The sequence below is a fragment of the Paramisgurnus dabryanus genome, chromosome 13 (genome assembly GCF_030506205.2).
Source record: "Paramisgurnus dabryanus chromosome 13, PD_genome_1.1, whole genome shotgun sequence".
NCBI lineage: Eukaryota > Metazoa > Chordata > Actinopteri > Cypriniformes > Cobitidae > Paramisgurnus > Paramisgurnus dabryanus.
The window spans coordinates 7,629,690-7,647,144 of record NC_133349.1 but is presented as its reverse complement, the minus strand read 5'-3'; the positions used below and the strand labels follow the sequence as shown (position 1 = coordinate 7,647,144).

Below are 17,455 nucleotides of genomic sequence, written 5' to 3'. Positions count from 1 at the left end.
CTTATCTCATCTCTAGTTAGGAAATCCCAAATCACTTAATCATGTTCGGCTATCAACTGTCAGGTCTGTTACCAAGCAACCAGCAATGCGTGAGCTGCTGCTACAGTAAACAAAAGAATTGTCCTTTTTATTTCAATGGGCCAGAAAAATAAATTTTATTAAATTCATAGTAATTATAGTCTGTGTTTTTTATATTAGTGTTTTAGCACATCATCTATCAGTTACCATTCAATTTAAACATTAAGCAAATGTGACTTACACAAATTAAAAAAATTATTCTTCCTTAGTGCTAGGATACTATTGTACATTTCAACATTTGATAGAGACATGACAAGAAATAGATGCTGAGTCAAGTATGTACTGTATTCACTACAATCCCATCATCGGATAAGATAACTGTTTTTTAATAATGAGGGATGACCGCTCCAGTAGTGAGAAACATTGTGATTATGTGAATGTGTGAAGGTAAAAAAACATTCAAAGAGTAATCCAAAAACAAACATTGATGTTTTTCATCCTCCACTTTGTTAAAAATGTAATGTCACTCTCCCGCAGCTCTATCATAATGTGATTGTTTCAGCTGGCTCTCATTAAAGTTTTAAGTTAGGACACCTGTGAGGTTACCCTAAAGTTAAGACCGTTTTTAGGATGTTTTGTCAAGTTAGGATGCTTCTGTAATACCACTTTCCTATCTGCAGTTAAGATAAGATAATGCATTTAGGAACATCATTCTGTAATAGCTTTTGTCTTAAATGAGGTCCTAACTGAAATTACCATGGTTACCAAACAGTTAAGATAAGATTTTAAAGTTAGGACTTTTCTGTAATACGCCCCCTGATCTCTAACAAAATTCCTTCACAAAAATGCAATTATTTCAGTTTTTTGCTAAAAAAAAAAAATCCATATTTAATAGTTTATAAGCAAAGAAAAAAAATGCAGAGAGGATGAAAGTTTTTTTTCCCCCGGTTTGTTTGTATGTCATTTGAAATTTTTTTATGCTCATATATTTTAAGAAGAAAATTTTCCTGGAAGGTATTTTGTGAAACTATTGAAAATAACAAAAAATGCTGGCGGGCAACTTTTCAAAAAATGGCTGGCGGAGAATGAGTTAATATCCTAATAATTAAAGCTTAAAAAAATAATTTGGACCCATACAATGTATTGTTGGCTATTGCTACAAATAAACCCATGTTACTTATGACTGGCTTTGTGGTCCAGAGTCACACACTGCAAAAAATGACTTTCTTACTTAGTATTTTTGTCTTGTTTTCAGTTAAAATATCTAAATATTTTTAAATTTAGATGTTTTTCTTGATGAGAAAAATGACCTAAAAAAATAAGTCTAGTTTTCAGACAAAAATATCAAATTTAAGTGCATTTGTGCTTAAAACAGGCAAAAAAATCTGCCAATAGAATAAGAAAAAAATTTAATTAAGTGTTTATGAAAAAACTAAACTTATTTCAAGAATGTTTTTATTATTCCATTTGCAGTTTTTTTTTTGCTTGTTTTAAGCACAAATTCACTTAAAGTTTATATTTTTTGTCTAAATACTAGACTTATTTTGCAAGGTCATTTTGCTCATCAAGAAAATACATCTTAATTTAAGAATTTTTTGATATTTTTACTGAAAGCAAGACAAAAATACTAAGTAAGAAAGTCATTTTTTGCAGTGCATATGTATAAATCAGACCGAACAGAATGAAAAGGTATAAATATCAGATTAAGTGTCAACAACATCGTTGCTCGCTTACCGGTACGTCTAGCACACTCCAGGTAATGTTTTCCTGACTAAAACCTGTGTGATTCCATGACTGTATCATTTTCTCTGTGATATTAGCTGGTGGTGAACACTGACACCTGAAAGACAAACATCATTTATAGATATCCTATTTTACCCAGCACTCCATACTACAAAAATGGCCAAATACTGGACTTACGTGTAAAAGGTGAGATTGTCTAAATTGTCGTGCATGTTGAAAGGAAACATCTCTCCCAGTTGGAAGAGTTTCTCCAAGGCTTCATAAATGAATATGATGCAGATGAGAGCAGCAAAGGCCTCCTCTGTGAATCGAGTGATGTAGCACACCAGAGAGCTGGCATCCGTGGCAACCAGCAAAATGCACAGGAAAGCCGTCCATAGGCCGATGCTGGTTCGCAGAGGGAGGTAAGATAGACCGTAATCACTGAGAAGAGAGAACGAAAAAGATATTACTGTATATAGCATTTGGAGAATGAATGACTGTAAACTAAATCTAGATTCCAATAGATGGACAATTATTCAGCCATTTGTGTCAATATGATACTTTCAAAACACAATACGAATGTAAGATTTATTCATTATATCACCAAAGTCGCATGGATATATTCATCGCAATAGCCAACAAAACATTGTATGTGTCAAAATGATCTAATTTTCCTTTATTCCAAAAATTATTAGGATAATTAGTTTTTTTGTAAATAACACGAAAACTTACTGAAATATTTCAAACTTTATTTTTGTGAGTAGATGCAGCTGCTGGACAACTTTAAAAGCAATTTTCTAAATATTTAGTTTTTTTGCCCCAATATTTGGCCCAAAGATTGTCCTATCCTTACAAACCATACATTAAAAGGAATTGAATTATTTATTCAGCTTTCAGAAGATAAAAAAAGTCCAAATTTGACCCCTTAAAATTCCAGTGTACCATGGGAGGGACTGCATTATTTGAAACAAAACTTCATCAAATACAACGCCTCAAAAACAAAAAGCTAAACATGTCACATATCTTTGGAAAGCTACAATTCTTGTGATTTGAATGACTTAAACAGTTTTAAGACACAATCAACACGGCACAAATTGTCTCCTTTTTAGGCATTTTTATTAGACTTTTCAGCAATTCACAAAGACTGGTTTTGTGGTCCAGGGTCACAAATTCATAATATACTTTATCCATTTGTACTGATATAGAAAAAATACTGTACTGTATAGATATAAGACAACACTTTGGCTTAAAAACCAAGCATCACATACAATATGCACAGTTGGTTTTGAGTAACTGTGTAGGATATAGTTAAAATAAGTAATTGTGACCCTGAATGTGTAAAAATGTGATCCTGTGTGATTGTAACAGGGTTACTCTGCTGCACCAGTAGATGGCGCTGTAGTTATTATGGCATGTTAAAACAAGCTTGTACTTTGGAAATATGTTGACTGTGACATTTAAACAAAAGGGGCAAGAAGTGTGACCTTGTATACTCGATCTAAAACAATTTCACACAATATTTTATTCCAATAATTTGATTGGACAAGTTTTTAAAAGTGCTGATGTTGAGGATTGGACGGTTTTAATAATTGTGTCTGTGTTTACATATAATACTGATTTTGGCAGTAACTCATTTTTTTTTCAAAAATGGCGTTTATTGCGTTTTGGAACCAAACTCTTCATATATACTGATGAAATTTATGCTTATACTTTTTTACAAATCACTTCGGATAATATGATTTGATTTGATTTCATACACCATATATCTATTTAAAACAGAGCTAAAAAATAAACATCTTCCTAATGCATTAAAATAAAATTAAACCTAAATTCTGTAACTATCGACATTTTTATTTAACAACTACTTTGAATTATAGTGATCCTCATGAGAAAACAAGCTGAGAAATGTGACCATAGGGTCAATTTTTTGAAACTGAGATTTATATTTTATCTGAAAGCTGAATAAATAAAGCTTCCATTAATATTCCATTGATTTATGGTTTGTTAGGATTGGACAATATTTGGCCGAAATTCAACTATTTGAAAATCTGGAATCAGAGGCTGCTGTAAATATTGAGAAAAATGCCTTTATAGTTGTCCAAATGAAGTCCTTAGCGACACATATTACTAATGAAAAATAATTATTTGATGTATTTACGGTAAGAAATTTACAAAATATCTTCATGCAACACAATCTTTACTTCATATTCTAATGATTTTGATCTACACAATGTATTTTTGGCTATTGCTACAAATATAGCCGTGCCTCTTATGACTGGATTTGTGGTCCAGGGTTACAAATGACAAACCATTTCCATTTTCTCAACACAAAGTAAAAAATTTGAAAACGAACCCCCCCCCCCCAGAGTCCAAATTATGGAGAGAAACTTTTTCTCACCTGCAGAACTTAAACAAAATTTTCTCAAAAACCAGAACCGGTCCAGTGCTGCCCAGGATCGTCAATGGCTGACCAGCAAACAGAGAGTAGGCCACACCGGTCATAGAAGCTCCAAACAGAGACTCAATGGCACTCTAAAACAAACACAAACAAACCTATTATATAAAACGTTCAAATATAAAATCGAAGTAACTAATACCACATTTCTTCCTGATTTCAGGCATCTGTTTCATGCCCAGATTCAGCTACCGAGGGCTTTAGTGCTCCAGCATTCTTTAAAAAACAATGACTATAGGTCAGACTCACTATGTTGTTTTTGGTGGCCTCCCCTAGCAGGCCTCCAAAGGTGATGACAGGGGACATGCAGGCACAGTAGAGAAACAGGATAGAAGCCAAGCACTGCAGGCTGAAAGCATCCCGCACGTCGCTCCAATAAAACGGAGCTTTTCGTTTCACATCTAGTACCAGACCCCCAAATATCCTGAGAGAGAGAAAGAAAAAGAATATAAAGTAAATATGCATAAAAAATGAAGCCAGGGCATAGTCATAAAAGATTAAATAAAAAATTAAATGCAGATATTTTGTGGTGAGTTGCATTGTATAACTATATTGTATCTATAATATACATTATTAGAAGTCTTTTTTTAAACTTTATAAGAAGTTTCTTGTATTGTCCTAATTTTAGCTTGTGGTGATGTGTATTTGAAGAAAGCTTAGGGTCTCTTATACCAGCTTTTAATGGAGGGCTCTCTTTCACTACAGCGCCTGGTCGGCTATCTAAGCCACACATCAAAAGGACTTCCGCTGCGTTAAATATACTGCCTCAATTCAATGCCACAGAGATCAAAGGTTTACAAAATTTGCACTATAAAACATTTTCAACATAATGCTTCTTTAATAAGGTCCCCTTTCTGTCCCTATCTTTATCAAAACAGACTTAAGCAAATCTAACATTATCCCCAACCCTTCTGACTAACACAGGCTTTGAAACGTTGATCTAAAGCCTAGACTCCATAATGACTTCATTTAAAAGTCTGCTATGCCAGCACAACAGATTTTTTGTTTACATAATCCCATCAGCTATGTTAAAGGGGGTGTGCATGATTTTTGAGAAACACTTTGCAAAAGGGAGTCGGGCCGACTACCAAAAAACACTTGTAGCCAATCAGAAGAAAGGGGGGTGTATACAGGTGATTTATACAGTGATCTACTGAACACAGGTAATTATTGCAGGAGATCTATTGTATGTAAGTGATTACTGCGGGATCTACTGTATGCAGGTGATTTTATGAGAGATCTACTGTATGCAGGTGATTTTATGAGAGATCTACTGTATGCAGGTGATTTATGCAGTGATCTACTGTACATAGGTGATTAATGCAGGAGATCTACTGTATGCAGGTGATTAATATGAGAGATCTACTGTATAAATTTGATTAATATAATAGATCTACTGTATGCATGTAATTGTTGCAAGGGATCTACTGTATGCAGGTGATTTATGCAGTGATCTACTTAACACAGGTAATTATTGTAGGAGATCTACTGTATGCAGATGATTACTGTGGGATCTACTGTATAAAGGTGATTAATATGAGAGATCTGCTGTATACAGGTGATTTATGCAGTGATCTTATGTACACAGGTGATTATTGCAGGAGATCTACTGTATGCAGAGGATTACTGTGGGATCTACTGTATGCAGGTGATTAATATAAAAAAGATCTTATGTATTCAGGTGATTTATGCAGTGATCTACTGAACACAGGTGATTATTGCAGGAGATCTACTGTATAAATGTGATAAATATGATAGATCTACTGTATGCAGGTGATTGTTGCAAGGGATCTACTGTATGTAGGTGATTTATGCAGTGATCTACTGAACACAGGTAATTATTGCAGGAGATCTACTGTATGTAAGTGGTAACTGCGGGATCTACTGTAAGGAACAAAGCACTCACGGTCATAACACAGACCAACCAAATAAATAAATAAAAACCTTTTCTGCATGAACACTTAAAATGAATTGCATTAAATAGTTTGCCACCGTTTGCCACTGAACCTGCATTAACGACGACAGTGGGGCTTCCGGCCTTAGTCAAACGGTTTGGCACGTATGGTCGGGTTGCGATTTTGGTGCTTTCGTGTGTCTTGTGAATAGTATGCCATACAGACCCGTTTGCCACTGAACCTGCATTAACGACGACAGTGGGGCCTCCAGCCTTAGTCAAACGGGTTGGTATGTATGGTCGGGTTGCGTTTTTTCGCGCTTTCGTGTGTCTTGTGAATAGTATGCCATACATACCCGTTTGCCACTGAACCTGCATTAACGACGACAGTGGGGCCTCCAGCCTTAGTCAAACGGGTTGGCACGTATGGTCGGGTTGCGATTTTGGCGCTATCGTAAGTCTTATGAATAGTATGCCATACAGACCCGTTTGCCACTGAACCTGCATTAACGACGACAGTGGGGCCTCCAGCCTTAGTCAAACGGGTTGGTATGTATGGTCGGGTTGCGTTTTTCGCGCATTCGTGTGTCTTGTGAATAGTATGCCATACATACCCGTTTGCCACTGAACCTGCATTAACGACGACAGTGGGGCCTCCAGCCTTAGTCAAACGGGTTGGCACGTATGGTCGGGTTGCGATTTTGGCGCTATCGTAAGTCTTATGAATAGTATGCCATACAGACCCGTTTGCCACTGAACCTGCATTAACGACGACAGTGGGGCCTCCAGCCTTAGTCAAACGGGTTGGCACGTATGGTCGGGTTGCGTTTTTCGCGCTTTCGTGTGTCTTGTGAATAGTATGCCATACAGACCCGTTTGCCACTGAACCTGCATTAACGACGACAGTGGGGCCTCAAGCCTTAGTCAAACGGGTTGGTATGTATGGTCGGGTTGCGATTTTGGTGCTTTCGTGTGTCTTGTGAATAGTATGCCATACAGACCCGTTTGCCACTGAACCTGCATTAACGACGACAGTGGGGCCTCCAGCCTTAGTCAAACGGGTTGGTATGTATGGTCGGGTTGCGTTTTTTCGCGCTTTCGTGTGTCTTGTGAATAGTATGCCATACATACCCGTTTGCCACTGAACCTGCATTAACGACGACAGTGGGGCCTCCAGCCTTAGTCAAACGGGTTGGCACGTATGGTCGGGTTGCGATTTTGGCGCTATCGTAAGTCTTATGAATAGTATGCCATACAGACCCGTTTGCCACTGAACCTGCATTAACGACGACAGTGGGGCCTCCAGCCTTAGTCAAACGGGTTGGTATGTATGGTCGGGTTGCGTTTTTCGCGCATTCGTGTGTCTTGTGAATAGTATGCCATACAGACCCGTTTGCCACTGAACCTGCATTAACGACGACAGTGGGGCCTCCAGCCTTAGTCAAACGGGTTGGTATGTATGGTCGGGTTGCGTTTTTCGCGCATTCGTGTGTCTTGTGAATAGTATGCCATACATACCCGTTTGCCACTGAACCTGCATTAACGACGACAGTGGGGCCTCCAGCCTTAGTCAAACGGGTTGGCACGTATGGTCGGGTTGCGATTTTGGCGCTATCGTAAGTCTTATGAATAGTATGCCATACAGACCCGTTTGCCACTGAAATTGCATTAACAACGACAGTGGGGCCTCCAGCCTTAGTCAAACGGGTTGGCACGTATGGTCGGGTTGCGTTTTTCGCGCTTTCGTGTGTCTTGTGAATAGTATGCCATACTGACCCGTTTGCCACTGAACCTGCATTAACGACGACAGTGGGGCCTCCAGCCTTAGTCAAACGGGTTGGCACGTATGGTCGGGTTGCGATTTTGGCGCTATCGTAAGTCTTATGAATAGTATGCCATACAGACCCGTTTGCCACTGAACCTGCATTAACGACGACAGTGGGGCTTCCGGCCTTAGTCAAACGGGTTAACACGTATGGTCGGGTTGCGATGTTTTTGGCGTTTTCTCCTGGTCCTGTAAATGGTATACAATATAGACCCGTTTGCCACTGAACCTGCATTAACGATGACAGTGGGGCTTTAGGCCTTAGTCAAACGGGTCGTCAGGTTTCATTTTCTCTTAAAGATCGGAAGGTGACCCTTATTTACCATATATACCCTCGCATTGGGCCCCCAATTTGCTAAATCCTCAACTGTGGATAACATAATTATGCCGCAATATTTAGTCTGTCTGGAACTAAGCTGAGTTAAACCACATCACTGTGCGACACTTCAATACATATGAACGGCCGCTACGCTAATACGATTTTGTTTTTCTCTCCCTGTCACGTCCTCGACCCGAGGACGAGACAAACAGACCCAGTCCCGGTAGATGTGAAAGTCGGCACACCTCTGATCTACTGGCTGTCCTTCAACGTTATGCCCAGCTGATACCTGACCAACGATCACCGGCAGAACCGCTTAATCTCCGCTAAATCTCCATTTCCGTTCTCCCAAGGGTTTTTCCCTTCTAGGACTTATTTTTCCTCGGATAAAAGCCCGGGGTTTTTTTTCTCCTAGGGGGTTTTTCACCCCGGGGAGGCAGCCTTTTTGGGCTTTACCTAGCTTCCTCTTCTATACGTTGCTTTAGTAATACGTGCAATTATAATATTGAGTCATAGCCGCAGCAAATTTAACTGCTCATGCTATCATGTATTCTGTTGTGCTATCTGTCGTTTTCTGTGCTTTTCACTGCTTCTATTTATGTAAAGCTGCTTTGAAACAATTGACTTTTGTGAAAAGCGCTATATAAATAAAATTGAATTGAATTGAATTGAATTAATATGAGAGATCTACTGTATGCAGGTGATTGTTGCAAGGGATCTACTGTATGTAGGTGATTTATGCAGTGATCTACTGAACACAGGTAATTATTGCAGGAGATCTACTGTATGTAAGTGATTACTGCGGGATCTACTGTAAGCAGATGATTCATATGAGAGATATACTGAATGCCGGTGATTTATGCAGTGATCTACTGTATGCAGGTGATTGTTGCAAGGGATCTACCGTATGCAGGTGATTAATATGAGAGATCAACTGTATGCAGGTGATTTATGTAGTGATCTACTGTACACAGGTGATTTTTGCATGAGATCTACTGTATGCAGATGATTACTGTGGGATCTACTGTATGCAAGTGATTAATATGAGAGATCTACTGTATGCAGGTGATTAATGCAGTGATCTACTGTATTGCAGGTGATTAAAACAGGGATCTACTGTATGCATGTGATAACAGTGGGGTCTACTGTACGTACGCAGGTGAATAATGTGGGGATCTACTGTATTGCAGGTGATTAATGATGGGGTTCTACTATATGCAGGTGATAATTACCAGTGATCAATGCAGAAGGTGATTAACATATATGTGCATGTGTTTATATGCAATAAACTGAAGCTTACCGTCCTGTCCTTTGAAGTTCAGGTCCAGTATGGTGATCCTCCTCTTTGATGGACTCCAAGGGTGGAGCAGATCCATTAGGCAAGGATGGGATCTTCCTCTTCTCCTGTAAATACAAATGAATACCAATGCAGAAGCAGTCTATGTGCATGCATAACTGTCGCCACACCAGTAATTTAGGAGCCAATAAAAAGTGCAATATCACGATTTACCTACTTTTATATCACAGCAAAAAACTAATAGGCAGTCTTTATTTAAAAGTTGAATATTTATATTTAAAAAAAATTCATTAAAAAACAACATGCATCAAGTATTTCACTTTTGTAACTTTCGAACAATGATGTTATGAACGATCTCCGTGAGCTCACTACAGTAACAACCGCCCTGAAGCAACCTGGGTAACTTGACCCTGAGGTTAAGAGCTTTGCTCCAGGGTGCAGTCATTAATCTTAACTTTCTCCTTGTGGGAGTCCAACCGACAACATTCAGGTTACATGAGCCTTAACCACGAACCCACAACCAGGCTAAACCATTGACTGCAGAATTGTGGCATTTCACCTGAGAAGGGACGCTCTTTGGTGGCTCGATTCGTATTGTGGGGTCCCACTCTCCTGGAGGCAGCACGGTTACCTGATCCAAAAACTCATCTATGCCGGAGAGCAGGTCAATCCTGTCTTTGGCTTTGTATGCCACATCATGGAAGATCTGTGAAGATGTCACACAGCAATAAACATTAATAATGTTTATTAATAATGGATTGACACAGATGATTCACAGTTTGAAGCACAGTTTTATGAAAGAAATTTTTACATAAAAACAAATTAAACAAAAACAATAAGAGGCTACATCAGCAAAGTCAATAATAACATGAAATATCCAACAACGATCTGGTCGGCTCACCTCATCTGTCATCAATGTAGCTATCGATCTGCCAATCTCATGGTACTGGCCTCCTTTACCGAAAGGCCCCAGAAGCAGGAACAGGAACCTGTTAAATTAAGAATAGGAGATAATTAAGTTTAAAAAGGCTTAAGGGGTGTAACAATCATTGTAAACAATGTCATCAATTACTGTTTGAGTTTAGTCAACAAGGATGTAAGGGCACCGATGATTGTGAATGCAAATATGTGATTTACAGAGGAAGGTTGCTTGAGAGCTACCTGGTAGGAACTGGGACTTCTGTCAGTCCCGTGAGGAGAACAGCAGGTGAAAGGCGAATAAAGGCGATGATTGGACTCTCCAGGAAATCAACTTCACCCACCAAAACATTCGAAGCTTCTGCACCCGGAGGAATTTTCCTCATAAAATTCATGTCCACCTTAATGGATCAAATGGCAAGAGAACAGATGGGGGGTCAGGGGTGGTTTAAAAGTAGCAGACCTTTGACATTCATCATACACATTGTTGCGAACCTCAAGAATGGGGCAGTGGTTTACTGCTAATACTGAGTTGTAGTTTAACTACATTCCAAAAACAGAGCCATGATGACTAAACACCAAATCAAACTTGTCACTAGTATGCAAGCAGAAGTGTGTGGAATATTTGATGGTTTGCTTTATTTTAGTTGGTTATGAAAAAATGTAAGAAATTAAAAAAGCACTCACCATTTGCTTAGAAAAATAACGTACATTAAAAACAGCACAACATACACAAATGAAAATCATATGATAAACCATTTAAACTGAAAAAGAAACAACAACTGGATAATCAATCAAACCAAACTACCAACTTTTAAAAGACAGCACTGATATGTAATGTTTACAATCCACGGGACAGTGGGACACAAAAACCAGTTCAGTCAGGAAAAATGTTTTTCTTCCTTCTGAATGACGTTTATCTAACCTGACTCTGTACTCATGGGAAGATGTCACTTAACTCCTAATAAAATAAGACGTCACATGAAGTAAAGTATCATGTGCAGAATCAAAATAAACTATCAGGTAATAATCTCAGGTACCATTAACGCAAAACACAACCGTTTTCTCAAAAACTTGAACGCTTACAATCTAGAGATTCTGTTTATTTTGAAACCAAGCGTATAGTGTGACCATGAGAAATTTTATGTCAATATTTTATGACGGCTACATTTTCAAGCCTACAAATATTCAACACTTCTGCAGCATGTTTGAGCCAGTACTTTAGTTTCATTGTTTTATTATCCAATATCTCAACAACACAATAGCACAATACCAAGTCTGTCTTATGCTGCATGGACACCAGAAGCCGAGCATCACGTTCCGCGCTCAAGATTATTTGTGGGATTTAACTTCGCGGCATGCAAATTTTCCACTTGAGTTTATAATATTTTAAACTGGAGGCAAATAGCGCATGTTTGCGACAATCGCACAACCCAATTTGCGTCAAACGCATCGCCTCGTGTGAATACGCATCTTTGTATTGTGCGCGTACTTATTTATGTAATTTACTAACGCAAAGTTAAATAAGTTTCTGGTGCGTACAGAGCATTAGTCTTAAAGAGCACCTATTTCATTGCAAAAAAAATTTTTTTGTATAATACAATGTGTTCACGTGGTTTATGGTTCAAAAAACAATTTTTTTTCCACATACCGAACATTTTTGCTCCAGATTTCGCTTTGTTCCTGAAACGCACACATTTTGTACAAAACTGTCCCTGATTGGCCAGCTAACCTGTACATTGTGATTGGTCTGAATACCTCTGACGTCAGCCGAAAATGTGACGCTCCTTACCATGTTTGAAAGATTCGGTTGCTAACAGGGGTTAACTTACAGGCTGTGAGTCCAAGCGGGAGGAATTATGATAATGTCGGCCTTCTCTACATCATAAATCACAGAAAGTAAACTGTTGCCTACAATCCGTGTGTCTGTTGTAGTCCAAGAAAAAAGATTTACGCTGGAGACGATAACTCGCGTTTACTTTGGGGTATGTACCTTTTGCATATCGTTAACATGTACTAATACACACTTAAGGCGCTTTTCCATTGCATAGTACCCCACGGTTTGGTTTGGGTCAGGTTGGGTCAGCTCACCTCATTTTGGCTTGGTTAGCTTTTCCATCGAGTTTAGTAACACTTCAGAGTGGGAGGGATTATAGGCGTGTTGTTGTGACATCATACAAGTGAGAGCGTCTTTGTACATTCCCATACATTCATTTATTTCTCAGTCCACCACAAAATTAAAATTGACCACCACAAATAGATATTTGCACATTGTGTTTATCACTACCTCTGTCTCACATGACAGTTTCTGTACAAACACCCATAGCGTCGGTCGACGCGCTCCGCTGAGCCTCATTTAAGTTGCTTTTAAGCATATATGCGGACGTGCACGTCGCGAATGTGCCGCCACAAACTGCAAGTCAGGAAAGAAACTGTTATGTTTTCCTGATTCTCAACCTGTGGATGTTTTCCATCTCTAAAAGGGAGTTTGGGAACTTACAGCAAAGCACAGATGACAACAGACTCGAGACAGCGCAAGCTAGCATGAAGGTAAAGCTAATCTTTTACATTAAAGCGATGACGCTGGTAGTGACGATTCTTTTAGACCAATCAGTGATCTACAGTGTTTTCGCATCAAGTTTTGGTATCAGTAGAAAAGCTACCAGTGGAAAAGCTCCCAAAAGTAAGCTGACCCGACCAAAACCAAACCATGGGGTACTATGCAATGAAAAACCGCCATTACACACCAAAGGAAATGTAAAATCGTGAATCAGATAATTGGTGCTCTTTAAGGCATAAAAAACTGTTTATCATTTTTAGTAAATTCATGATGGACTCATGGTGATTAATTTGCAAATTTTTGCCTGAAAATTTTAACATAAAAAACATAATTAGGAATGCAATGACACAAAATTTCTTTTATCTGCAGATACCAATTATACTGTAGGCCAATATATCAATGCACCCCTAATTATTTTAACGTGTGTACAAACTTTACCCTGCTGGTCAACCGCTGCTTTGGACACCCTACAAAAGAAACTGTTTTAATGTCCCACAAGGACACTTTAGGGAAAGGACAGTGTGCCTTAAGCCAAGGGACTGACGTTCATGGAAAACATTTGTCCTTCTATCTCTGTCCTTCTGGCTTCACAAGACACATCAAACATCAATTACAACCATTTTTAACCACGGTAGACATCACAAATATTTAAACACATCACAATGATGACACATTGACAAACACGAAGCACTTTAAAATGATCCACTGGAACACGAGAAGGGACAACCGTATAGAGACTTACAGCAGGCCTCCTGCCGCCCCATCCCAGAGAGCCACAACTACAGTGAAATGGGGAACGTCTATCCTGATAGCAACCAGACAGACACGGAGAATGTCACAATAGTGTTTGCAATATATCTGCCATCTCAGATTACAATTTCCAAAGCACCAGACCAACGATCAAACATGTTTACAATTTTTGTTCACCTTATCAGGGGACAGGCAGCGGCCCGGCCTGACAAAGTAACACACAGCAGTCATCAAGTTTATATTGAATGGAAACACTCATATAGGTCTACCTATCCACAATGTTTACAATCAGACAACCGTCTCCAACCGCAGTGTTATGTAGCAATAGGCGTGTCAGGGAGGAAGCTCACCTTGCTAAAGTCCACAGTGCTGTTTTCCCTGCTGCCACCCGCACCGTTCAAACGGATCTCACTGGGCTTGCTGTTTTCCAGGCTCCCCGGGGCCGACTGGGGCGATGAGAGATAGCCTGGTGGGACAAGAAACGTGTGGAAGGGAATACTTAGATGTGCTGATGAATTCCAACTCAAAACTTGTAGGGATGTTAAGCACACGCTTATGTTGTGGACATGCAGCGGTTTGCATGCTCTCTGGACAGTGTGTACACTTACTAATGCAAAACATTTTCAAACATTTATATGGTCCTAGCAACTTTCACACCCAGAGAGCTGTAAACCTTTTAGATGAGAAAAGCAGGTTTTTTAATGTTACTGATCAAATGAAAACTATATTCCTATAATCATAAAGAGAGACCCTTTAAACTGTGTAAGTCTGGGCTTGACAGTTCATGGAAACAAGCTCGGCTGCTATCTGAGCCTGCTGCTTGACGTCAGGCGGGCTTAAAAATAAAGGGAGCAAAAAGACCCTCCTTCTATGGTCTTCCATGTAAACACATGGAACAAAAAAGATCTGTTATCGTAATTCTGTCTGAGGTCACTTCCTCCTGGCCAGGGCCCACTCAGACAGTTGGATCTGTGGTTTGGCCAACTACGTCTCAAGCTGCAAAGGGAGGCCAGGGTGAAACCACTACTATCACGCTTGGTCTATGAGCCATACAGTAAACAAACACAAGAGAACCAGATCATTTACATTACCCAGTAATGTAAAACATGAGCAACTTTATGACATCACCCACTCCCGTTTTAAAAGGCTCCGCTTACACTTCTGGAACAACGTTTCCAGGATCCAGTTGACCTACATTATTACAAGCAGCTTTCTTTTTGGACATGACATAACCTAGCACCTGTGAGGTACTATTCATAGTATACCTTTAATACCCTTATGTTATGCTTTATTTGAGATTAGTTTTACAGATTCACTTCCCTTTTCTAATGCACGTGTGACTAGATTGCAGGAGTGGAAATCTTAAACCTTATTACGTAAGTTGTGGCAGGCTTTTGCAGAAATGATTTAAACGAAAGGGATAACACTTTAAGGTTTTATGCATATTTCTCTGTTTTTCATAACTATAAATGTGCTGTTGCTCACTGAAAAATCTGCAAAGTCCCTTTGTTTCCATGGGCCGCATGACCAGTTGCAAAAAGACCAATTATGGCAGATGGAAAGATTATAAGCAAATAACTCACACAAAACTCGCCTATGACTTCGGAAGACTTAAAGGGACACTCCACTTTTAAAAAAATATGCTCATTTTTCAGCTCCCCTAGAGTTAAACATTAGATTTTTACTTTTTCGGAATCCATTCAGCTGATCTCCGGGTCTGGCGCTACGACTTTTAGCATAGCTTAGCATAATCCATTGAATCTGATTAGACCATTAGCAACGTGCTAAAACATAACCAAAGAGTTTCGATATTTTTTTCTATTTAAAACTTGCCTCTTCTGTAGTTACATTGTGTACTAAGACCGACAGAAAATTAAAAGTTGCGATGTTCTAGGCAGATATGTCTAGGAACCATACTCTCATTCTGGCGTAATAATCAAAGACTTTGCTGCTGTAAGATGGCTGCAGGAGGCAAAATAATATCACGCAGCAGCTGAAAAAAGTCCCCTTAGTAACTTTCAATGGCAGGGGACTATTTTTGGGCAGTGCGATATATCACTAAGCCTGCTGCAGTCATGTTACAGAAGCAAAGTCCTACAATGAGAGTAGTCATATCTGCTTAGAAAATCGCAACTTTTAATTTTCTGTCGGTCTTAGTACATGATGTAACTACAGAACAGTCAAGTTTTAAATAAGAAAAATATCGAAACTCTTTGGTTATTTTTTTGTGCGATGCTAATGGTCTAATCTGATTCAATGTATTATGCTAAGCTATGCTAAAAGTGGTAGCGCCAGACCCCGAGATCAGCTGAATACATTCGAAAACAGTAAAAATCAAGTGTTAAACTATAGGATGGCTGGAAAATGAGTCTATTTTCTTTTAAAAGTGGAGTGTCATATGGACTTACATTCTTTTTATGGGGGAAAAATAAAGGTTGGGTTGGAAGTAAACAACATGAAGGTAGGTTAAGGCCGGAGTATAGTCTGTGTTTTTATGCGTACGAGAACGGTCAAACCCACAGCCTGCAAAGCATAGTTTATTTGACTCATTCATGAACGCAGACGTTCGACGAATGCGCATTACGACAAAATGCAACGCATCTCCTGGGCTACATACTACATTCTCCTGTATGCACAATGTACATGGGGTTTTAAAAATCCGGTGGTGCATGAACGCTGACCATTGGACCACACTTTGGCCACTTCTGACAAAAATCACAGTATATATATATATATATATATATATATATATATATATATATATATATATATATATATATATATATATATATATATATATATATATATATATATATATATATATATATATTAACAATAATTAAAATTGCTTGCTACAAAACAGCAAAAGTCCCACAAAATTTTTATGACATCACAGGGCTCCATACTAACTTTTTTCACTAGGAGCACAGTGGCCCCCACTGAAAATTTTAGGAGCACAACCAGAAAATTTAGGGGCACACACTGTAAATCAACATGCTATCCAAATATTCACATTTCTACTAATTTCCACTGTATCACTAATAAAAACTTTAATGACAGATGCAGAAAGTACAATGTGCTGTTTTCAAATTCAGTGTCACATCACAAAAAAAAGGTCAAATTTACTGGTCGCACATGTGCAACTGGATGTTAAATTCAGTGGCACACTCTCAAATTTTGGTGGCAAAATGCCCCATTTGGTGGCAGTCTGGAGCCCTGCATCACTAATAATTACTATCTGGCAAGAGGAACTATTTATGGAACTTTATGGTCCTTAAAATCCCTCTGAACCACTTAATAATTTTTAAGAAAGACAAAAATGAGGCCAAACTAACATCTCCAGCAGTGTGAGCAAGGCAGGTGCCATGTTAGTGCAGGTGGTAAACACAGTTATGACAGCACCAACTAGAAATATCTCACAAGCTCTTAAACACCTTTGATTGATTGGTCATCATGAAACTCAAGAAGTGGGAACACAGTGCAACGCAAAGGGTTTAAAAAAGACAGCACGAGAAGCAAAGAGAGAGAGAGAGAGAGAGCGGAGAGAGAGAGAGAGAGAGAGAGAGAGAGAACGTGACAGTGTTGTGTGTAATGCATCACAAGTACAGTAGCACTTGTATAAAAGAGAAAATTGTGGGTAACACTTTACTTGAAGGGGTGTTCATAAGACTGACATGACACCTTCATAATCATG

At 38.8% G+C, this 17,455-nt stretch overlaps 1 protein-coding gene across 6 annotated transcripts in view; it reads right to left on the bottom strand.

Moving 5' to 3' along the window:
• The window catches only part of slc4a7 (solute carrier family 4 member 7), a 54,949-nt gene that overhangs the window by 14,072 nt on the left and 23,422 nt on the right, over positions 1 to 17,455 (bottom strand). For all 6 annotated transcript variants that reach the window (XM_065298621.1, XM_065298625.2, XM_065298624.2 and 3 more), the window contains 9 exons: positions 14,112 to 14,227; positions 10,695 to 10,852; positions 10,435 to 10,522; positions 10,093 to 10,239; positions 9,537 to 9,640; positions 4,448 to 4,622; positions 4,142 to 4,275; positions 1,939 to 2,184; positions 1,753 to 1,858 (listed from right to left, as the gene is read on the bottom strand). In XM_065298621.1, coding sequence (XP_065154693.1) covers positions 1,753 to 1,858; positions 1,939 to 2,184; positions 4,142 to 4,275; positions 4,448 to 4,622; positions 9,537 to 9,640; positions 10,093 to 10,239; positions 10,435 to 10,522; positions 10,695 to 10,852; positions 14,112 to 14,227 — 1,274 coding nt within the window. The remainder of the gene's footprint in view (positions 1 to 1,752; positions 1,859 to 1,938; positions 2,185 to 4,141; positions 4,276 to 4,447; positions 4,623 to 9,536; positions 9,641 to 10,092; positions 10,240 to 10,434; positions 10,523 to 10,694; positions 10,853 to 14,111; positions 14,228 to 17,455) is intronic.